The 24,763-nt window shown below is 43.3% G+C and overlaps 1 protein-coding gene across 1 annotated transcript in view; it reads right to left on the bottom strand.

Annotated features, from left to right (window-relative positions):
* LOC120057800 (parathyroid hormone 2 receptor-like) overlaps window positions 1–24,763 on the bottom strand; it is a 137,030-nt gene that overhangs the window by 66,195 nt on the left and 46,072 nt on the right. The window contains exons 9-10 of the mRNA XM_039006266.1: window positions 22,829–23,012; window positions 5,138–5,291 (exon numbers count right to left, since the gene is read on the bottom strand). Of these exons, the coding sequence (XP_038862194.1) occupies window positions 5,138–5,291; window positions 22,829–23,012 (338 nt within the window). The remainder of the gene's footprint in view (window positions 1–5,137; window positions 5,292–22,828; window positions 23,013–24,763) is intronic.

Here is a 24,763-nt window from a genome sequence, read left to right as displayed (position 1 = left end):
GGTGCGCAGGGAGACCGGAGGGGGTTCCCGCTCGAGCACCATCTATGGTCGCAGAGATCACACTGCTGGTCGGTGCCGGGTTGGTTCCTCTGGGAATAGAGAAGGCAGGCAGGGCACTCTGGCATCACCCCAGGTGAGTAGGCACCATTCTCATCCAAAGCCCTCTGTCGCACTAATGTTTGTCTCTGTCACTTTTCCGGATTTTTCCCTGCATTCCCAGTATAAGGCGCTAGTAGATTCAGGCGCAGCTGGAAATTTCATTAATAAAGATTTAGCTCATAATTTAGGGATCCCTATTGTTTCTGTGGATATGCCTTTCCCTATTCATGCCTTAGATAGTCGACCATTAGGTTCAGGGTTTATCAGGGAGGTCACCTCACCTTTGTGTATGATAACGCAGGAGGGTCACAAGGAGAAGATTAGTCTTTTCCTTATTGATTCTCCTGCGTATTCTGTGGTGCTAGGCCTACCCTGGTTAACTTGTCATAACCCCACTGTTTCTTGGCCACAGAGGGCTCTCACAGGGTGGTCGCGAGAGTGCTCAGGTAGGTGTTTAGGGGTTTCCGTTGGTGCTACTACGGTGGAAAGTCCAGACCAGGTCTCCACCGTGCGCATTCCCCCTGAATATGCCGATTTGGCTCTCGCCTTCTGTAAAAAGAAGGCGACTCAATTACCACCCCATCGACGGGGGGATTGTGCGATAGATCTCCTGGTAGACGCTGCATATCCCAGGAGTCACGTGTATCCCCTGTCGCAAGCGGAGACGGTGGCTATGGATACATATATCTCTGAATCCCTGCGTCAGGGGTTCATTCAGCCATCCATTTCACCAGCCTCTTCGAGTTTCTTTTTTGTGAAGAAGAAGGATGGCGGTTTACGCCCGTGCATTGATTATCGATGTCTCAATAAAATCACGGTGAAATATAGTTACCCGTTACCTCTAAATACAGTTATTGAGTCAATGAACGGGGCACGCTTCTTCACAAAATTGGATCTCAGGAGTGCGTACAATCTGGTGCGTATTCGGAAGGGTGATGAGTGGAAGACAGCATTTAGCACCACCTCCAGGTCATTATGAGTACCTTGTCATGCCATATGGGTTGATGAATGCTCCATCAGTCTTCCAATCATTTGTAGATGAGATCTTCAGGGACCTGCATGGGCAGGGTGTAGTGGTGTATATCGATGATATTCTGATATACTCCGCTACACGCGCCGAGCATGTGTCCCTGGTGCGCAGGGTGCTTGGTCGCCTGTTGAAGCATGATCTATATGTCAAGGCTGAGAAATGCTTGTTCTTCCAACAATCCATCTCCTTCCTAGGGCATCGGATTTCCACTTCAGGAGTGGAAATGGAGAGCGACCGCATTACAGCCGTGCGTAATTGGCCGACTCCAACCACGGTAAAGGAGGTGCAGCGTTTTTTAGGGTTTGCCAATTACTACCGGAGATTTATCCGGGGTTTTGGTCAGGTGGCTGCTCCCATTACCTCACTGCTAAAGGGGGGCCCGGTGCGCTTGCAGTGGTCGGCTGAGGCGAACAGGGCTTTTGGACACCTGAAGACTCTGTTTACCTCGGTGCCTGTGTTGGCTCATCCGGATCCCTCTTTGCCATTCATAGTGGAGGTGGACGCATCCGAAGCTGGGATAGGAGCAGTGCTCTCTCAGCGTTCGGGTGTGCCACTGAAGCTTCGCCCCTGTGCTTTCTTTTCGAAGAAGCTCAGCTCGGCGGAGCGAAACTATGATGTGGGGGACCGGGAGCTGTTAGCTGTCGTACAAGCCTTGAAGGCGTGGAGGCATTGGCTTGAGGGGGCTAAACACCCTTTTCTCATCTGGACTGACCACCGCAATCTGGAGTACATCCGGCAGGCGAAGAGAATGAATCCTCGCCAGGCAAGGTGGGCCATGTTTTTCACTCGTTTTGTGTTTACCCTTACTTACAGACCAGGCTCCCAGAACGTCAAGGCAGACGCATTGTCTCGGCTGTATGACACAGAGGAGCGGTCCATGGATCCCACTCCCATACTCCCAGCTTCGTGTTTGGTGGCGCCAGTAGTGTGGGAGCTGGACGCGGACATTGAGCGGGCGTCACGTGCAGAGCCCTCTCCTCCTGAGTGTCCAGCTGGTCGTCTGTACGTTCCGTCTGCTGTCTGCGACCGATTGATCTATTGGGCTCACACGTCACCCTCCTCTGGTCATCCTGGGATAGGTCGGACGATGCGCTGTCTTGATGGGAGGTACTGGTGGCCCACTTTAGCCAAGGACGTGAGGATTTATGTTTCCTCCTGCTTGGTGTGCGCCCAGTGCAAGGCTCCTAGACACCTGCCCAGAGGTAAGCTTCAACCTTTACCCGTTCCTCAACGGCCGTGGTCGCACCTGTCGGTGGATTTTTTGACTGATCTTCCACCTTCACAGGGTTACACCACGATCCTGGTCGTTGTGGATCGGTTTTCGAAGTCCTGTCGTCTCCTCCCGTTGCCCGGTCTCCCAACGGCCTTACAAACTGCAGAGGCCCTGTTTACACACGTTTTCCGGCACTATGGGGTGCCTGAGGATATAGTGTCTGATCGGAGTCCCCAGTTCACATCAAGGGTCTGGAAGGCGTTCATGGAACGTCTGGGGATCTCGGTTAGTCTTACCTCAGGTTTTCACCCCGAGAGTAATGGGCAGGTGGAGAGAGTTAACCAGGATGTGGGCAGGTTTTTGCGGTCCTATTGCCAGGACCGGCCGGGGGAGTGGGCGAAGTTCGTGCCCTGGGCAGAGATGGCCCAGAACTCGCTACGTCACTCCTCCACTAACCTCACTCCTTTTCAATGTGTATTAGGGTATCAGCCGGTTCTGGCTCCTTGGCATCAGAGCCAGACCGAGGCTCCTGCGGTGGACAATTGGTTTCGGCGCGCTGAGGAAACCTGGGAGGCAGCCCACGTCCACCTTCAGCGCGCCATAAGGCGCCAGAAAATTGGCGCAGACCGTCGCCGCAGTGAGGCCCCGGTGTTCGCACCAGGGGACAGGGTCTGGCTCTCGACCCGAAACCTGCCCCTCCGCCTGCTCTGCCGGAAGCTGGGTCCGCGGTTTGTGGGGCCGTTTAAAGTCCTGAGGAGAGTGAACGAGGTATGTTATAGGTTACAACTGCCCACTAATTACCGTATTAACCCCTCGTTCCATGTGTCTCTCCTCAGGCCGGTGGTGGCTGGCCCGCTCCAGGAGGCTGAAGTGCGTGAAGTTCCTCCGCCTCCTCTTGACATCGAGGGGGTCCAGGCGTACTCTGTTCGATCCATTTTGGATTCGAGACGTCGGGCGAGGGGCCTTCAGTACCTCGTGGACTGGGAGGGGTACGGGCCGGAGGAGAGATGCTGGGTTCCGGTGGAGGACGTTTTAGATCCTTCCATGTTAAAATAATTCCACCGCCTCCATCCGGATCGCCCTGCACCTCGCCCTCCGGGTCGTCCCCGAGGCCGGTGTCGACGCGCTGCTGGAGCCGCGCGTCAGGGGGGGGGGGGGTACTGTCACGACTTCTGCCGAAGTCGTTGCCTCTCCTTGTTCGGGCGGTGTTCGGCGGTCGACGTCACCGGTCTTCTAGCCATCATCGATCCATTTTTCATTTTCCATTGCTTTTGTCTTGTCTTCCCACACACCTGTTTTCAATCCCATCCATTACCTCTTGTGTATTTAACCCTCTGTTTCCCCTCATGTCTTTGTCAGGGATTGTTTTATGTCAACTGTTGTTTATTGGTGTATAGGTGCGCGACGGGTCCTCGTACCCATGTTTATTTTATGTATGTACATTTTCGTGTTTGGAGCATTGTTAAGTGGACATTTATTAAAAGTCTCCATTTACACTCAGTTTAACTCTCCTGCGCCTGACTTCCCTGCCACCTATACACACGGCTCTGACAAACCCAGGCTGCCTAAGTATGATTCTCAATCAGGGACAACGATTGACAGCTGCCTCTGATTGAGAATCATACCAGGCCGAACACAAAAATCCCAACATAGAAAATCAACCATAGACAAACCCACCCAACTCACGCCCTGACCAACTAAAATAAATACAAGACAAAGGAAAACAGGTCAGGAACGTGACAGGATCATAGCTTTCACCTGGATTCACCTGGTCAGTCTATGTGTAAGGGGTGTGTACTGGCGGCAGAGAAGTCAGGCGCAGGAGAGCAAAAAATGTGTTACAACGGCGCAGTTTAATAATAAAAATCACCGTAAACAAAACAATCAAATACAATGGGTACAAAACCCATCGCACACCAGACATAACGTGCACAAGCACTTAAAATAAACAATTCCGGACAAGGACATGGGGGGGAACAGAGGGTTAAATACACAACATGTAATGATGGAATTGAAACCAGATGTGTGGGAAGACAAGACAAAACAAATGGAAAATGAAAAGTGGATCAATGATGGCTAGAAGACCGGCGACGCCGAACGCCGCCCGAACAAGGAGAGGAACCAACTTCGGCGGAAGTCGTGAAACTATGTCATAGAAAGAGCAGGTTTTCCTAATGTTTGTACACTCAGGTTATTTCCTCTCTTCCTTTTTCTATTTATTGCATGTAAAATATCATGTGGAACAACGTTCAGGTAACCTTGGCGAAATTAGCTAAGGTAAACATTTTTATACAAATATAACTACATTATTTTTACTCTGCGTACTTTTTAAACAAACAACGTTTTACTTAAGTCGTTTTTACACCATTAGTTTGCCTTCTACTTTAGTAAAATGTTATTATATAACAGTACATCTACTTAAGTAGGATACTTCAGTACTCTTTCCACTTCTGATTATCCCGAGTTGAACTCAGAGTTGATCAGAGTTAACTCGCTCACTCCTCAAACCAAGCACGTATTATAGGTCTCTGGTGTGCATTATCAATGTGTACTGGCATTTAGATAACACATATTACAGCATGATTACCAAAGCTCTTGATGAAATGAAGTAAACAACAATTTGGGTACTACATTTGTTTTTAGAATGCACACCAACCCAATCAAGTCCCATAAACGCTGCAGTCCTACAATGACATTCTCACACACAGGTCTCTCTTGCAAAATAGTTTTAATCTCAATGACAATAACCTGTAGCGACAGAGGTAAATTAAAATTAAATCATGACACACACTCACCCCATCCGATGAGGGTGAAGCCCCACAGGTACTTTGTGTCAGAGAGGAAGGCCATGAAGATGAGACTATGGAGGTACAGGCCCTCCACTAGGATCCAGTAGTAGTTAGTCGCCAAGAAATAGATGAACAGCAGCACTGTCACTTTACACCCAATCTGTAGAAAGAGAGAGAGACAGAGAGGGAGACAGAGACAGTGAGAGAGATAGGGGGAAGAGATGGAGAGAGAGACAAACTCAAAAAAATTGAGAAAGAAGAATGATTAACCTTTTGTCAATAGGTGGCGCAATTAGCATTTTTTATTTCTGGGTGTCGCCAAATTAAACTGCCTCGTGCTCAATTCTTGATCGTACAATATGCATATTATTAATTCTATTGGATAGAAAACACTCTCTAGTTTCTATAGCCGTTGGAATTTTGTCTGTGGGTGACCCAGAACTCTTTCTACAGCGAAATCCATGACAGGTACTGCGATGGTCTGAGAGCGAAGCTCTGATTTCAGATCAGTTTTGAAAGTCTGTGTATATCCTATGGAACGACATGAACTGCACCCGCCTTCCCCTGGATGTCAGTAACCAATGAGAAGTGGAATGGGCTTGCTGCGTAGCTCTCAGAGGTTATAAAAGGCCAAGGAGCGAGAGGAGCCTTCCTTTCGACGCTGAACATTGCGCGAAGTGGACCTCAGGATGCCATTTTCAAACGCTCAATTTTAAACGTTAGATGTATCCATCTGTAATTTAATTAGACATAGGTGTTAGAAGCATCATAACGAAGCTATTTTAAACCGAGTTATATCAGATTATGCGAGTATATTGCTATTTTTCGGAATTTCCTCAGTATTGCGCCTTGAGGATTTGGACACGTTGGTGCAAAATAGCTATGGCTAGCTAGTGTTAGCTGCTATATCAGAAGTTGAATGCAACGTTTTACAACCAAGCAACGATTCTTTTGGACAAAGAACCACCATGGCAAGATTCTGATGGAAGCTCGTCGAAAAGTAAGAGCTATTTATGATGTTATTCCGTTTTTATGTGGAAAAATGTAAACTCAATAATGGTGAATAGTGACGCCGTTGTTGCGTCACTAGTCTGGCTGTAACGCACACTGTATGTCTAGTAACGTTAATTTTAAAAATCTAACTCTGCGGTTGCATTAATAACTAATACATCTTTCATTTCATGTCCAACCTGTATTTTTTTAGTCAAGTTTATGAATAGTTTTTGATAAAAATATTTGTATTTTCAAAATGGCGCCGGCCAGATTGCTTGAGTAGTTGAACACTATTTCCATTGTGTAAGCACGATTTGTGCCGCTAAATATGCACATTTTCGATCAAACTCTATATGGATTGTGTAATATGATGTTACAGGAGTGTCATCTGAAGAATTCTGAGAAGGTTAGTGAAAAAATTAATATATTTTGGCGATGTTGAGTTATCGCTCTCTTTGGCTAGAATCAATGCTCTGGTAACGTTTGCATATGTGGTATGCTAATATAACGATTCATTGTGTTTTCGCCGTAAAACACTTAGAAAATCTGAAATGTTGTCTGAATTCACAAGATCTGTGTCTTTCCATTGCTATGTGCTGTGTATTTTTAAGAAATGTTTTATGATGAGTAAATTGGTAATACACGTTGCTGTCTGTAGTAATTCTAGGAGCTTTGGTGAGATTTGTGATGCTGGCTGCAATGGCAAACTATGATTTATACCTGAAATATGCACATTTTTCTAACAAAACCTATCCTATACCATAAATATGTTATCAGACTGTCATCTGATGAGGTTTTTTCTTGGTTAGTGGCTATCAATATCTTAGTTTAGCCGAATTGGTGATAGCTACTGGTGTTGAGAAAAAATGGTGGACAAAGAAAAAGGGTGTCTTTTGCTAACATGGTTAGCTAATAGATTTACATATTTTGTCTTCCCTGTAAAACATTTTAAAAATCTGAAATGGTGACTTTATTCACAAGATCTGTATCTTTCATTTGGTGTCTTGGACTTGTGATTTAATGATATTTAGATGCTACTATTTAAATGTGACGCTATGCTAGTGATGCTAATCAGTGTGGGGGGGGTGGGGGGTGATCCCGGATCCGGGTTTCTGAGGCGGTAAAAGTTAATAAGAAAATTACAATTGCCCAAGGTTTTACTGTCTGAAACTCATCCTTCCAAAAAAAATGACTTGTTCTCACTGCAGGTACTTTATAAAGGTCCCTGTTCCAGTTCCCTTCTTCTGTAGAGAGAACTGGTTCTGGTTCTGTGATTTCCTTGTATCAGGGAGGCCTATACTGTCTCAGATGTTGAGACGCATCCCTCACATTTTCAGCGTCTACAAAAGGTCTGTTAGGTGCCAAAGGAAGCTAGAGTCTAAATGGAAATAACAGCGCCCAAGAAACACTATAGACACGTCTATCACAGTGGGAGACAGCGGAAACATTACAATGTGACATTTCTCTAAATGGCTTCCCTGCCAGCCCACGTTCCAGTAATGCCAAGCCAATCGAAAAGAAAGGGACACATTACTGTTGCTCATTGGCTGCTACCATTGATGACTTCTCTAGTAAACTATACTAGTCATTGATCAGGATTGGGTCAGTGACTTTCTAAATGTCACCCGTTACAGTCAGGGGTTGGTTGGAACTGAAATGATTTTCAAATTGTTTCCTTATGAACAGAACCATTATTTTTTAAATTCCATTCCACTGTTTTGACCAGCAAAATACATTTCTGAACTGATTAGAAACCCCCAAAAAGTACTGGTTTATTCCGATCCTTCCTGTTTCTTTTTAAACCTCTGAAATCGTATTTGTTTTTACATTTAGCTCAACAGTAAATTACCAATCATGCAATGTGGATAGAGCAGCTTGCTATTGGGCGGGCAAGCTATATCTCAGCAAGTTGTTTAAGACAAGTGTAGGGCGTGAGATGCAACAGACATTTTTAGGTTGGGGAGAAAGGGAGTGAGGGGGGAGAGAGGAAGTGAGGGGGGAGAGAGTGAATGATGGTGGAGGAGGAGGCTTGACTTGAAGCACTGGGCATCTTGTGATGAATTATACCTATGGAGGAACTTTGAATGTCTTTTAACTTCAGAGTTGGCTTAACATTGGACCAGAGCTAGCTAACAGCTTGTGTGCACCATAATTAAAAACACGTCTTACCTTTTTGTAGATAATACATCCAATATGAAATGGTATCCCTAACTTGCATTGAAAAAGTTAATCCATTCTTCTCTAATTCAAAATATCTCTCCCTATCTTCGGAATCACCATTGTAAAGTCAGTAGGCTACAGCTATGCTTCGGCGGGGGAGAGGCAGGTAGTCTACACGCACACTCACTTGCAAAGATTTTCAGCTGTCAGGCAGACACTGGAAGAACTTTCTGATTGACAGAGGGACGCTTTGCATAGGCACTTTTTTTGTGGGACTGGAAAAAATGCCCTGAACGTAAAAGAACGTTAAAATGGTACAACAGTTCTGTTCTGGAACAGTACTGATCACTTTCGTTCCAGGTTCTGTTTCTGCTCCTTTACTTTTTTTGTTCTTTTCCATTTTTCTGTTATGTTCCCTGAATTGGTTACAACCCCTTGTTACAGTTACGACCCACTGCGCACAAACTGGTTGAATCAACGTTGTTTCAACGTATTGTGACGTGGAATCTACGTGGAGAATACAGCGGTTTTGAAAAAGGTAATCGACGTGAAATTTCAACCACAGGATTATATCATCATTGTTACCAAATTTCAACATAGACAAACCTTGTATAAAATATGTTGGATTTGTACCTTTTAAACAACGTCAGATCTTCTATCAGGAAAAACAAAAACAACAGGCACCTCCTACTGGAGAATTGATATATCTACAGCTACCATTTAGTTTTCCATCCAAGGTTTTAACCAAGCCCAGCCTTGCTTAGCTACGATATTGGTCTCTGACTAGTACTCTATCAATGTGCTATCGTGAGAATATTGGACTCAAGTCTCCATCTCAAACAAATATCTAAACTAAAGAATAGGACTAATTCAAATCAAACTTTATTTAATTTGCATTTAAAGTTTGATCTGATTTAGTCCTATTCCTTAACTTAGATTTTTGGTTGAGATGGAGACGTGAATACAACACATCAATTATTAATTTGTATACATACTGTAATTATAGCCAGACTAAATCAGTGGCACAGATAAAACTATCATCATCTGCACATCTATCACTCCAGTATTAATGCTAAGTTGTAATTATTTTCACCTCTATGGCCTATTTATTGCCTACCTCCCTACTCTCCTACATTTGCACACACTCAACATAAATTCTTTCTAATTTTCTTTTCTTTTGTGTTATTGACTGTACGTTTATGTGTAACTCCGTGTTGTTGTTTTTGTCGCACTGCTTTGCTTTATCTTGGCCAGGTCACAGCTGTAAATGAGAACTTGTTCTCAACGGGCCTACCTGGTTAAATAAAGGTGAAATAAAAAATAAATAAAAATCGAAGCAGAAGATAAATCTCCTTCAAATGTTGATATGTGGTTGCAATGACAACCAAACACAATTTAATATCACCTTTGAAATACAAAAAATAGCCTATTAACTTGTTAACAAATTATATGTTGGATTCACGTCTTCAACTCAACCAAAAATTAAATATTACAGACACTTTAAAAAAAAATTATGATTACTTCTCGGATAATAGAAAAATTGAGAAAGGATGTTTGTGAGAATAAAAATACATTGACCCCTTTCTTTTTTGTAAATTACATTCAATTGAGCATAGAAAAAAGGCGCAAGTGTAAGTTTGTTCAACCTGAGCGAGTCTAACCACATGTCAGAGACCCCTATCGGGCGACTTTCAACTTACTCCTGAAAGATGTAATTGTAGAATGCAATTTTGAAATTGGTTAGTGCATCGGCAGTTTTCCTCTTGTCATTGCAGACCTTAGAGAGCAATTTATAACATGCCAAAAATGTCCAGATCAACTAGCCCATGTCAGCAAAAAAAATGTACCTAGGTTTTTGGCCCATTGATTTTGTTGTAATGTTTGATTCACTAAAATTAGCTTTAAAACTGAAGTTTTCTCTGCACCCCATTACAAAATGTGTAGAATTTTATCTCCAACAAGAGGGATGTGAAAAGTTTGTGTCAGGAACTGTGCTCATAGAAATAGATGTGGCACGGGATGTTCCCCCATGCTGGAATGGGGGCCTGATTGAAAATGTTTGGGAACCCCTGCATTAGTTAACCTTTGACAGCTGGTAACACTTTATATTAAGGTCCCTGAATAAACCATTTATAAACAGTTTGTAAAGTGTTTACTTACCATTTATTAATCATTATTCCTACATTCGTAAATGTCAATAAGCAATCTCTAATTATTATTTTATACATCTATAAACACTATTTTAAATGATGTATTAATGATTTATAGGAACATTAATAACATTACTTTATAAATGATTAATAATGTAGTACTACTGTATTTATAAGAGTTATTGTCAACTCATCAGATTATTTATATGGCTTTTGTTGCCATATTCATATATGTCATGAATGGTATAGTTATTCATTGTTAATGAGTGTATTTATATATGTGAGTACATGCACTTACTAATAATACCTCAGTTGATTATTAATGTAGATCCTTTTAAACCATTTACTAATTATGAATCAACTATTTTCAGTCCCTAATCTAAAGTGTGCACTATAAAATATACTTTATAAATGTTTGTAAATGACTTGTTACTCGCCAAAAGCTGGACACATTACTAGACAGTACCTGATGCTCCACCAATGGCTACAAATAAAGGGGTGAATAGTTATGATAGGCACAGGTATATTTATACAATATACAGTTCTGATATGACATGACTCAAGACCAATTTCCCATCAGAATCCTTAGTTGTGGTTGAAGGTAACTTAGCTGCCCTGTTGTAACTTTACTACTAGCTGGCATGCACCAAGCTAGCAACCTACTGTATCATGTGATGGCTAGCCTTGTTACAGGTTTAGCTACCCTCATCTGGGTCTCGCCCTGTGCCCTTATAGTACGAACTGGCCATGACAGACCCAGCAGACTTGGACCAGCTCCCTGCAGGGAGTCACCATTGGGAAGCATGAGGAGCTACTGCAGACCCTTTTGGAAGGGCTTCGTTCCCTGACGGGACGCCATGACCAAGGGTTCAAGGCTATTATAGAGCAAATCAGTGAGTTAGCTCATAGACAGCCCGCCACCTCTGAGACCTCCCAACCTGCCGGGGTTTTCTTTCTCAGTGCTCCCTTGTTTTTGAGCTACAGCTATCTTCATTCCCTTTGGACCAATCGAAGATAGCATAGATTATTACGCTAATGTCAGGACGGGCGCTCTCCTGGGCTACGGCAGTTGGGAACAACAATCTGCCATTTGTCGTCATCTGGAGAATTTCATGGCAGAGGTGAGGAAGGTGTTCGATTCTCTGGTATCCGGGAGAGAGGCGGCCCGAAAATTATTTGAATTACGTCAAGGTACACTCGTTCATCCGCTGCTGTTCGTTCATCTCCGAGAGAATCCGGACATCCCCGAAGGCTGTATTTCCGAGAAGACCCGAAGCCAACCGAGTTCCCTCGAGAATCATAAGTGACAGGTGAGTCAGATACAACGGAACCAATGCAACCGGGCAGAGCCAGATTATCGCCTAGCGAATGTTCACATAGGTTAAGCTCCAACAGTTGTCTGTATTGTGGTGCTGCGCGGCATTTCATAGCTACCTGCCCAGTGAAGAGACCTAATTCATTAGCAGGTACAAGTGCACTGGTGAGCCAGACTGGGAATCCTCTAATTCCTATTACCAGTACTCCTTTTGATGTTATCCTGCTGTGCGGAGACCAGTCAAAGTCTCTTCGGGTGCTCATTGTCTCTGGGGCTGATGAGAGTTTCATGGACGCTACCCTGGTCTCGGAACAAGGTATTCACACTCAACTCCTCTCTGTTCCCATGGATGCCAGAGCATTGGACGGCCGCTCCATTGGTAGAGTCATGCACAGCACAGTTCCCATTAATCTGCAGATATCTGGTAATCACAGTGACTCAATACAGCTTCTCCTCATTGAGTCCCCTCACATCCCTTTTGTTTTTGGATTCTCTTGGCTCCAGAAGCACAATCCCAATATTGACTGGACCACAGGTTCAATCCTGGGTTGGAGTCCGTTCTGCCATTCACACTGCCTGAAACTGCCTCCAGGATTAAGTACGGCCTCAGATCTCTCTGCTGTTCCAGCAGAGTATCATGACCAGCTGGAGGTTTTCAGCAAGGCTCGTGCTACCTCCCTTCCTCCACATCGTCCTTACGATTGTGCTATTGACCTCCTCCCGGGCACCACACCGCCTCGAGTTCGGCTATATTCCCTGCTCGGTCCTGAGACCAAGGCCATGGAGGAGTACATTGAGGACACTCTGGCTGCTGGGAGCATTCACCCTTCTGCCTCTCCTGCCGGCGCAAGGTTCTTCTTTGTGGAAAAGAAGGACAAGAATGTTTATAGAGCTGTTATCTTCCGAATAAACTCTTAAAGATCTAGTAATCTTTTACATCAGTAGCAGTCAATATTTAATTGTCACCTTATTTAGTCTCATCTGAAAGTTGTAAATTCTTGGTTGTAAAAAAGTTGTAAAATCTTCACGAACCCTGGTTAACAAGTTGAATCAGCAATATAAAATTTGGTTAAATTATTTATTTACTAAATACCTAAATAATCACACAGAATTACATATACACAGAATGTATCATACATTGATTACAAATTGTCATAAAGGAAAACGTCCCTAGAGGATGGAACAGCTATGACAGCTGGTTACACAAAGAGAGGGGGGTTGGGTTTGAGTGAAAGAGCGGGAAGACTGAGTAACAAAGGGAGAAGCTATACTATCGTAAATACAGTATCTTATGCATTCTAAATTACCGCCCATTTGAAAAAGGAGAATGCAATAAATATTTACTCTGAGCTGCGCTTCGGTAGATTGTTCGTAGATGGGAGACCGGGTGGTCCAGCATGGATCTCTGGTCCTCTGAAGAATGTCTCTGGTGGTAAATTGGATACGTTGTAGTATCGTTGTGTGTGTTAGACTAGATACGTTCATCCGTCCTTTCCTAGCCCACGTTTACAGTTGCACTAACGCAACGGCTAGCAGGTATCACTTCTTTAGTGAATAAGAGTTCAAAGTTCATACCAAGTTGCCATACTTTAACTTCTTATGGCTGCAAGGCAAAGTGTTGAGTAGCCAGTGAAATCGTGCCCATTTCAAACGGCCTCCTACTCAAATCTTGCTTGTACAATATGAATATTATTATTCTTTTTGGATAGAAAACACTTTCTAGTTTCTAAAACAGTTGGAATTATTTCTCTGAGTGAAACACAAGACCTTCTGCAGCACTTTTCCTGACCCGGAAGTGAAATGTCAGAAATCTATGCTCTTTTCAATCTGATGCCTATACATGGTCTTAACACCTACGAGTCTGCTGACAGTCTATACGCCTTCCTATTGGTGTAAAGAGGATGTCAGAGAAGAATTTTTTTTGCTCCTCTTGGTCTGTGGTGGAAAAAAACCTATTTCTTTGACCTGAGCGCCAACTTCCGGTATTCTGAAGGAAGTGGGATGGACTTCTGTTTTGCCTTCCTAACGAACGGCTAACGTCTCCGGCTCGAATTTTTGGGGATATATGTGACCATATCATCGTAATGTATGTTTTTTCAATATAGTTTAATCAGATTATTGAAACTTTATTCGGGAGTTTTGCCGTGTTCTGTCGTATGACTGTGTTTACGTTGGGCCACGGCTACTGGAAATGGTAAATTAACAGGGATATTTCTCATTCTGAAACGAAACAACGACTCATCTGGACAGAGGACGCCTGTTTCAACATTCTGATGAAAGATCAGCCAAAGTAAGACTCATTTTATGATGTTATTTCATATATCTGTCGTGCATGTGAACGGGTCGTGGGCGCCCAAATGTGTCTCTCTATTGTGGCTACGCTAATATAGCGATACATTTTGTTTTCGCTGTAAAACATTTAATAAATCGGAAATATTGTTTGGAATCACAAGTTGCCTATCTTTCAATTGCTGCAAACTATATATTTTTCGGAAATGTTTTATGATGAGTAATAAGCTATTTGACGTTGGTGTCTGTTGGTGTCTGTAAATATTATGGCTGCTTTCGGTGCACTTTCTGATTTGTAGCTGAAATGTAAAATATGATTTATACCTGAAATATGCACATTTTTCGAAAAAAAATATGCTATACAATAAATATGTTATCAGACTGTCATCTGATGAATTTGTTTCTTGGTTAGTGGCTATTTATATCTTTATTTGGTCGAATTTGTGATAGCACCTGATGGAGTAAGAAACTGATGCAGTTAGAAAAGTGGTGTCATTTGCTAACGTGGTTAGCTAATAGATTTACATATTTTGTCTTCCCTGTAAAACATTTTAAAAATCGGACATGTTGGTTTGATTCACAAGAAGTTTATCTTTCATCTGGTGTCTTGGACTTGTTAATGTGTGAAAGTTAAATATTTTTAAAAACTAGCTTTTGAATGTCGCGCCCTGCACTTTGAGCTGGATGTTGTCATAGTGTGGGCGGTGTCGGGCTTGCAGCCCAAACAGGTTAAGCTCATGCTAAATTCTGGCTGGTATAGTCGAAATTCATCCTTCCAGCGTGCAGGTCGTCACCTTCACATTGAAATTCGATGCTAATTTCGTCAGGTTCTTGCTGAGGTTGGCTTAGTTTTGTAGGTGGTCTTTGTCCTTTCAACGTGGGGACCTCAAGTGCACACGTCCTTGAAACAGGAAGTTACATTTTCGTCAAGGGCTTATATAGGATTAGGGGAGAGGGCCGTGTTTCATAGTTTACAACCAGTATCTGTTCACATGGGCGGGGCCACTGAGTTGAGCATAGTTCACTTCTGAAAACCAATTCTCTCATTTAGGAGCTAAAAATCACATTTAATCTTTTCACAAATAGTTTCATATTTAAACATTTAAATTGCACAACAATTCCATGTGAATCTGATGTGTAGATGTGCAGATTTTCCGAGATACAGTTTATGTCGTCCTATCATCAGTAATCATGTCTCAGACGCCAACTGAACTGACATCATATTCATTAAGTCCCAACGCATATATTCAACTGGTTGGATTACCGAAATATGGTTCCGTTTCCCATCTTTTGATGTCACCAGACTCTCTCTCAATGTTAACAAAGGGATTTTCAATAGTCACATCGGTAGAGTAGAGAGAGGAAAAAGGGGAAAGGTATTTATGGTGGTCATAAACCTCCCCCCTCAGGCCAACGTCATGACACTGGTCATGCCGTTTGTTCTCACCAACGCTCCCACTGTCTTCCAGGCTCTGGTCAACGATGTGCTCCGGGACATGTTGAATCGTTTTGTTTTTGTCTACCTCGATGACATCCTGGTTTTCTCCTGTTCTGCCCAAGAACATGTTCTCCATGTTCGATCAGTCCTTCAGCACCTCCTGGATAATCAGTTGTTTGTAAAAGCTGGAAGGAGAGTTTACCGTCTAGCCAGACACCTAGGTATTTATAGTTGTCCACATATTCTAAGTCAGAACCGTCCAGAGTAGTGATGCTAGTCGAGCGGGCGGGTGCGGGCAGCGATCGGTTAAAGAGCATGCATTTAGTTTTACTAGCATTTAAGAGCAGTTGGAGGCCATGGAAGGAGTGTTGTATGGCGTTGAAGCTCGTTTGGAGTTTTTTTAGCACAGTGTCCAAAGAACGGCCAGATGTATACAGAATGATGTCGTCTGCGTAGAGGTGGATCAAAGAATCACCCGCAGCAAGAGCGACATCATTGATATATATAGAGAAAAGAGTCAGCCCGAGAATTGAACCCTGTTCAATTTAGCATTAACACTGGAGTGATAGATGTGCAGATGATGATGTGCAAGTAGAGATACTGGGGTACAAAAGAGCAAAAAAAACAAAAACAATATGGGGATGAGGTAGTTGTGTGTGATATTTACAGATGGGCTGTGTACAGCTGCACCGATCGGTAAGCTGCTCTAACAGCTGATGCTTAATGTTAGTGAGGGAGATACAAGTCTCCAACTTCAGAGATTTTTGCAATTCGTTGGTGACAAAACGGATGGCACTGTGATAGACTGCATCCAGTTTGTTGAGTAGAGTGTTGGAGGCTGGTCAGGTAGGATGGTCAGTTTTACGAGGGTATGGCTGCCAAACATACCCTCGTCTGGAGCTCGTCTGGAGGTTAGTTAACACAGTGTCCAAAGAGGGGCCAAAAGTATACAGAATGGTGTCGTCTGCGTAGAGGTGTATCAGAAAATCACCAGCAGCAAGAGCAACATCGTTGATGTATACAGAGAAGAGAGTCGGCCCGAGGATTGAACCATGTGGCACCCCCATAGAGACTGCCAGAGGTCCGGACAACAGCCCCTCCGATTTGACACACTGAACTCTATCAGAGAAGTAGTTGGTAAACCAGGCGAGGCAATCATTTGAGAAACAAAGGCTGTCGAGTCTGCCAATAAGAATGTGGTGATTGACAGAGTCGAAAGCCTTGGCCAGGTCGATGAATACGGCTGTGCAGTAATGTCTCTTATCGATGGCGGTTATGATGTTGTTGAGCGTGGCTGAGGTGCACCCATGACCAGCTCTGAAACCAGATTGCATAGCAAAGAAGGTACGGTTGGATTCGAAATGGTCGTTAATCTGTTTGTTAACTTGGCTTTCGAAGACCTTAGAAAGACAGGGTAGGATAGATATAGGTCTGTAGCAGTTTGGGTCTAGAGTGTCACCCCCTTTGAAGAGGGGGATGACCGCGGCAGCTTTCCAATCTTTGGGAATCTCAGACGATACGAAAGAGAGGTTGAACAGGCTAGTAATAGGGGTTGCAACAATTTCGGAAGATCATTTTAGAAAGAGAGGGTCCAGATTGTCTAGCCCGGCTGATTTGTAGGGGTCCAGACTTTGCAGCTTTTTCAGAACATCAGCTATCTGGATTTGGGTGAAGGAGAAATGGTGGGGGCTTTGGCGGGTTGCTGTGGAGGGTGCCGGGCAGGTGACCGGGGTAGGGGTAGCCAGGTGGAAAGCATGGCCAGCCGTAGAGAAATGCTTATTGAAATTCTCAATTATAGTGGATTTATCGGTGGTGACAGTGTTTCCTAGCCTCAGAGCAGTGGGCACTGGGAGGAGGTGCTACATCACCAGAGGAACAGAGGAGAAGTAGGATAAGGGTACGTCTAAATGCTATACGAACTGGCCATCTAGCACGTTCAGAACAGAGAGTAAAAGGAGCAGGTTACTGGGCTCGATAGCATAGATTCAAGGCATAGTGTACAGACAAAGGTAAGGTAGGATGTGAGTACATTGGAGGTAAACCTAGGCATTGAGTAATGATGAGAGAGATATAGTCTCTAGAGACGTTTAAACCAGGTGATGTCATCGCATATGTAGGAGGTGGAACAATATGGTTGGTTAAGGCATATTGAGCAGGGCACAATGGAATAAGACAGTAATCACTAACCAGGACAGTAATGGACGAGGCATATTGATATTAGAGAGAGGCATGCGTAGCCAAGTGAACATATGGGTCCAGTGAGTGGTTGGGCTGACTGCTGACACGGCGAATCAGACAGTTAGCAGGCCGATGCTAACAAGCTAACAGTTAGTAGGCCGGGGCTAAACAAGCTAGCAGTTAGCAGACCGGGGCTGGCAAGCTAGCAGTTAGCAGGTCGGGTTAGCAAGCAAGCAGTTAGCAGGGGCTAGCAGTTAGCAGATCGGGGACGGCAAGCTAGCAGTTAGCAAACCGGTGCAGGCAAGCGAGCAGTTAGCAGACCGGTGCTAGCAAGTTAGCCTTTGGGGGACGTCGCGATGGGGGTAAGTCTGTTTTTGCCTCTTCGTGCGGTGACGTCGATAGACCAGTCGTGGAATTAGTGGGGTTCCAGGTAGCTCTAGGTAGCTAGCAGGCCTAGCAGGTTAGCAGAATGGCCTTCAGCGGGCGTCGCGCCTGAGGGGCCTGTTGGAGTCCTCGGGCAGATTATGTTGGGATTCCAGTCGTAGAGGAGACGGGTTGCAGGAGAGTATTTAGAAGTTGCTGTTTAGGAAAATATTTAAAAAAGATATGAGAAGAAAAATATATATACAAGGGACAGAACAAAGACAAAGACGTCTGACTGCTACGCCATCTTGGAATGGAATGTAGAATCATTGTATCATTGGTCTTCCTCTTTTCAGACAAGAACACTATGTGTTCTTTTGTCATGAGATTTCCACTCACACAATAGAACCACACATACGTAACTATTCAATCTGTATACATTAGCAAATGTGTCATTTTACCAAGTCAGTGCAATTAGACAACGACATGCTGTTTGAATAGTGAGGACATGGAATTCAGGTATTCACTTCAGTAAGAGCTCAAAGGATAAGGAAATGAAATTCTGAGAAGATGGACTTATCTCACATCTTACAATGAGAATATATATTATATTAATATAGTATTTTAAAAAATAGCTATTATTAAAAAAATGGGGGATTCACTGCCAGAAAAACGAACTAATTAGTCTTCTAGAGGAAAACATGATCAGTTCATTAACAGGTTTGTTAGAACCTGTTTATGTCTCTAATCTAACTATGCCACCAGTGCTTTTAAGTTTGTTTTAGGATAATTGCTGAGGAGAGGTCAGATGATGATCCTGTAAGAACTTGGTGCCTGTGGCCTCCTTATGGAATATCAAATAGCTGCTGCCTGACAAATAAGAGTAGAAGCATTCCTCTGTGTTGTCTTAACGACCCGAGGGGAGCCTATACTTTGTAATGTGTTCAGTTCGCAATATTCTCTCCCTCTGTTTCTGCACAAACTGTTGATGGAGCTCTGTCTCTCTCGCTCTCTACCTCTCTTCCTCTCTATTTTTCTTTCTCCCTCTCTCTCCCTGCCGCTCTCCCTCTACCTCCATTTCTCTTCCTCTCTCACTACCCCCCTTTCTCTTTCTCTCTCTCTGTCTCGCTCTCCTTTTATCTCACTTAATTTCTTTGTTCCCTCAGTCTCTGCTGACACAGTGCTACTAGAGACCTTGAACCTTTTTCTCACATTTTATATTACCCAGAAAGCTTGAGTTTTGAAGCTCTCTGACACCTCTTTCATTATCACAACAAACTATGGTGAATGATGAGTTTGCCCCACCGTACAGAAGATCAGACTGAAGCATATCCTCGGGTTACTCAATACAGTGGCCTTCAAACACCACACTAAGACATTCACTCTCTCTCTCTCTGTCCTCCCACTTACTCTGTTCCACTGTTATAAATATACTGTATAATATATTCCAACGGCTGTCTCTGACAGTTGATCTGCAGCATTCAGAATAGCATACAGTATCTTTGCAACTTTCAGTAACTATTTGTCCTCACCAATCTGAGGTAGACAAGTCATCAACGTGTCACTCATACAGTATGTTACACCTCTCTGAGGCATGGTCAGTACTGTCTCTCTGATCAACCTGGGCTGATAGCTGCTTCTCCACACACTTAGGTCAGTTTCTCTGTCAGGGAGGAAGAGGACCCAGGCAGTTGAATTTATCCTCAAAATAATATTTAGGGTGTCACCATCTGAGGCTCGCTTCTTGGGTGTTTCATGTTAGTGATATGTGAACGCTCAGCTTTTTGAAGCTGGCAGGTATGATATGATATAAAAGTGTGTCATTGCACATGACATCTGATAAGAAAAAACTCTGCATCCTTGCAAGGAGCCTTTAAGTGGAAAACAGGGTAGAGGAGGAAGAGGAGGGAGGAATAGAAGGATCTGAACGAGGGGTAGGAATGGGAGGAGGAGGGGGGAGAGAGAGAGGGAGGAGATTAGATTTAGCTGATTCTGCTGTTAATCACCAGTCAGATCAGTCAAAATCATTTGACAAACTTTCTTCTTTGAAGTCTCAAACAAAAGCCTACTCACAATTCAGCCAGAGATTAAATCGCATCACAAATAAACTGAAAACAATTGTCTTCTCTCAATAGGCTGCTGTCACGTTTATAAATTATTGGAGACAAGCACAGGAATACGTAATAGGGGGTTTTAATACTCCACCCAAAAATACAACACACCATGAAAGGCACAGGGACGAAGCCCAAAATAAACACGTATACAAAAACACAGGGATGTAACCCAAACACAATAAATACACAGGACGAGACCCGTAATAACAATACACAGGACGAGACCCGTAACAACAATACACAGGACGAGACCCGTAATAACAATACACAGGACGAGACCCGTAATACCAATACACAGAACGAGACCCGTAATAACAAGTGCACAACAATACACGGGACGAGACCCGTAATAACGAGTACAAAATACACGCAGCACGAAAGCCGTAACAACAAAGCACAGGTACTCACACGACCAACGGACATGGTAACAATAACTGACAAGACAATGGTGAACAGAGGGCACATATATACAATTACTAATCAGGGGAATTGGAATCAAGTGTGCGTAATGAGACAGTTCAGTGACGCCTAGAGGCCGGTGACGTAGACCTCCGTGACAGCTGCAGCATTGCACATTTAATCACAGGTAAAACAAAAAGCATACAAGTATTTAATCAAGATGCACATCCCATGGGAAGAACCATTGAAACTGCTTTTGTTGGCCAAGCTCTGAGCAAAAGCACTGCGACATGAGCATGTCACGCTGTGCCATAGTGCTAATAAAAGTTCAGCTGGTGTCTCACACTTGAAAGGAAAATGACTCTGTAAATATATCTTGTTATGTTCCAGCCCTCATTAGACATGCAACAGACAGCCTTAAGGCTTAATGACTTAAGACAAAACACGTCGATAGAAAATATAGTACAGTAAGAAGCACAAAACATTTTAAATGGCCCTGAGGAACTACTATACAAAGGGAAGAGATTAAAGTAAAACATGGCAGTCTCTATGGCTTTGAACTCTTTGAACCAGCTATCCCTTATAGAAAATACACATTTTCTGTGTAACACCTGTGAAGCCTATGGCAGCGGGCTAGCAATCTATAGCGCTAAGCTAGTGCTCCCTGTGGTATATCCTCCCTCACATGTTTGCTGTATTTATCCCTGTCTATACAGCAATTACAGAGCAGAGGAGGCTACAGTAGGGGAACAGACAGACTGACAGAGCATTTTCAGAGCTGGACAATTAAAATTAAAACAGACAAGTGGAGACTATAGCCTTGGGGTACTGAGCATAGCCAGTCTGATTCGCTTTTTGAGTGCAACAGCATGCATGATTTTGAGGTGTTGAGGAAAGACCAGGAAAAATCAAATAGCCCCCTGGCTCGAGCTCTTCATTAAATGTGCAGTGGATTGAATGGGCATGAGTCATGGAAGACTAGTCTGTATATTCAAACGCACATCACAGGCATGGTGGACTGAAGAAAACATCTAGAAATGAAGTAGGTCCCTCACACGAGGTTGCATTTACTAGCCTAGTTAATGGTATGTGTTGGAGCAATCATGTGTCCAGGTTAGGGAAGTGACAAAAACAAATTTTCGTTTAAACTGCTAGTTTTTTTACCGGTTTTCTGTTAAAACCTGAAAAATCATAAAATTCCACGTGAATTCACAATGCACCTGCACTGTTGCCAACAACGGTTTGGGTCTCATGGTGCGAGTGTTCTCGGAAGTACCGCAACTAATCAGTCTCCTCTGTTCCTTTAAGATGGTTAAGCATTGCACCTGTAATACCATTACTGTACCTCAATTCCACCTCGCAAGGTTTGCATTTCCTTCTCATTTAACTTCTCAAAGTATTACCATACAGGACTTTGCTGCTGTTGCTTGTCTTCTCTGCAATTTTTCCAACTGTTAACAACGTATTTTTGGAACAGAGGAGACTGATTGGTTGCGGTACTTCCGAGAACACAAAGAATCGCATCTTTCATGGCGAGCTAGCGAGGGATAGAGAGAAAGGGTAAGGGCACACTATAGGCAGGTCGGCCACGAGGCAGACAGAGTCAAAATCATGCACTAGGCCTATGTATCGGCAATCAAAATCTGTATTTCGCAATGGAATGCTGTATCTCGCAATTTCTTGGGTTGCAATGTCTCGCAACTTCATTAAAACAGGCCCTATCATCAATGAATAGGCTAGGATATTTTACACACAACAGACTGAAGACTGAACACAAACTTTCTTCATTAGCTAAGAGAAAGAGCAGGCTAACCAGCACGAAGGAAAGAGAGGAGGGGGCATGCAGAAAGAACCGTGGTGTGCATATACAGTATCTTGGTAATCTGTATCTCTTGTCTTGCATGCCTCACAAATTCACCAAAGTAGCCTATAGTTCACCTCCCTGGTTTTATTTAAATTACACAACTTTCCCCAGGCGTTCATAGCCTATTATCTAGTTAGGCTATAACACGGAAAATGATCTGTTTTGTGATAACTGCACTATGAATTAAATTTTGTGGGGGGGGGGACTAAAAATGTAGTTTTTTGTTTAGGGACTTTTCTTAACGTTAAGGATCCCAATTTCGTTTAAATATTTTACTCTATTTCCCTATTTCATTTCTTCATGAGTCCTGGAAGAGCAGGGTTTATTGGGATCTTTAGGGAGAATTAGTGGAGGAGGACAGGAGTGGATGCATAGAGGAGTGGAGGAGAGGAGGAGTGGGAAGCGCAGGCAGGAGGTGCAGCACCACTACTCACATATTGAGAGTTGTCCAGTGGCGCCATGGCCACAGTCTTGAAGTTGTCCATGAGCACCGCATCAAACTCCTGCAGGCCGGCGCTGGCGTACACCACCCGGTCCTTGACGAAGATGCTGACGGCTCGGAGCATGAAGGAGACAAACAGGTGGATGTGGATGTAGTTCCTGGTACAGTGGAGACGCCTGAAAGAGAACACAGACCCAGGAAAAGTTAGCAATAGTCCTTAAAGTCTATTATAGCTGAGACAAAATGCAAATAAGAACGTCGAAAAGCAGCGGGTGGCTGCGGTGTGTTAGCGATCACTTGCTGGGTGTCGACGAACGGTCATGATCCAACATATAAAATCGCCTGGAAATGAACAGAAAATGACCGCGATATTCTTGTCAGAGGCCTGCTGGTTTTAACTATTTGCCGTCACGGTGTGTCTCAGTTGGTAGAGCATGGCGCTTGCAACGCCAGGGTTGTGGGTTCGATTCCCACGGGGGGCCAGTACAAAAAAAGTACGAATGTATGTACTTGTAAGTCGCTCTGGATAAGAGCGTCTGCTAAATGACGTAAAATGTAAATGTAAAAAAATGTCTCGTCTTGTAGCCCTTTCCTGCAGTCAATGACCAAAAATGCCTTCTTTGGCCTCATGGGTGCAATGTTATTAATATTTTTCAAAATGTAATCATTAATAAAGATTATTTTGAAAAAACAGATGAAAATCTGGTGTTTCTATGTCAAACAGTTTTGTTATATTTCAGCCTTCTGTGATGTATATAATGTGTCAAATTTGGATGCAAACTCAAAATTGAATACATTTCAACTCTATATCTGATATGGTACAGGTGTCTTCATTTTTTTAAACCCATAACCGTGTGTGTGAGGTGTATACTTTTGTTTCAAAGTAGATTTGTTTAAGACTGATTTAGCCCACAATAAAAGGTTAAGGCCAAGACTTAAAGCCATTTCATCTCAGCTATTAAATCTGAACAAGGCATAATAGTCTCCCACACAATTTAGCTGGATTATAGACAAAATCGGTTACTCTTTGCTCAGAGGAAAGATACACTTTCCAAGCCACCCACTCACATTGATTCTGGGGACCGTTGAGTCAGTCCCTGAGTGTTCTCTCTGCAGTCTCTATTTCACTCTCTTCAAAAGCTCCATTAACTGGAGAAAGAGTATTCTTTCATCCAGAACTACTCTTAATAAAGAGATGTCTCCCACATGAGCTGTCTGATAGCCTGTGTTTTTCTCTCTCTAGTGTACTCTGACGTAATAGACCAGTCCATATAAGCACTGGTCTTATACACTGATCATACAAAACATTAAGAACACCTCTTTACATGACATAGACTGACCAGGTGAATGCTATGATCCTTTATTGGTGTCACTTGTTATATCCACTTCAATTAGTGTAGATCAATGGGAGGATACAGGTTAAAGAAAGATTTTTAAGCTGAGACATTATATTTTTAACCTTTATTTAACTAGCCAAGTCAATTAAGAACTAATTCTTATTTACATCAACAGCCTACCCCAGCCAAACCCTAACCTGGACAATGCTGGGCCACCCTATGGGACTCCCAATCACAGCCTGCTGTGATAACACCTGAAATAGAACCAGGGGTTGTAGTGACGCCTCTAGCACTGAGCTGCAGTGCCTTAGACCACTGCCCCACTCGGGAGACATGGTGTCACGAGAATTTTTATCCCAATGTCCTAACTGAACTATTTTATAACTTTGACCAATTCCCAGAAGTTTGTAAGACCCTGGTTAATGAAGAATTAGACAAAGCCCCCAGTCTCCAATAGATCAATCCTTTATTCAGAGAGTACTCTGACTTCAAAATGAGAACCCAGTCTTTTTATAACGCACACACACACAACTCAATTCTTATCAATAGAAACTCCACCTTTCTTTTAGGTGGGATGTATTTTTCCCACA

The sequence above is a fragment of the Salvelinus namaycush genome, chromosome 13 (genome assembly GCF_016432855.1).
Source record: "Salvelinus namaycush isolate Seneca chromosome 13, SaNama_1.0, whole genome shotgun sequence".
Lineage (NCBI taxonomy): Eukaryota > Metazoa > Chordata > Actinopteri > Salmoniformes > Salmonidae > Salvelinus > Salvelinus namaycush.
Note: the sequence above shows the minus strand (reverse complement) of the source record. Positions and strands in the feature narration are given on the sequence as shown.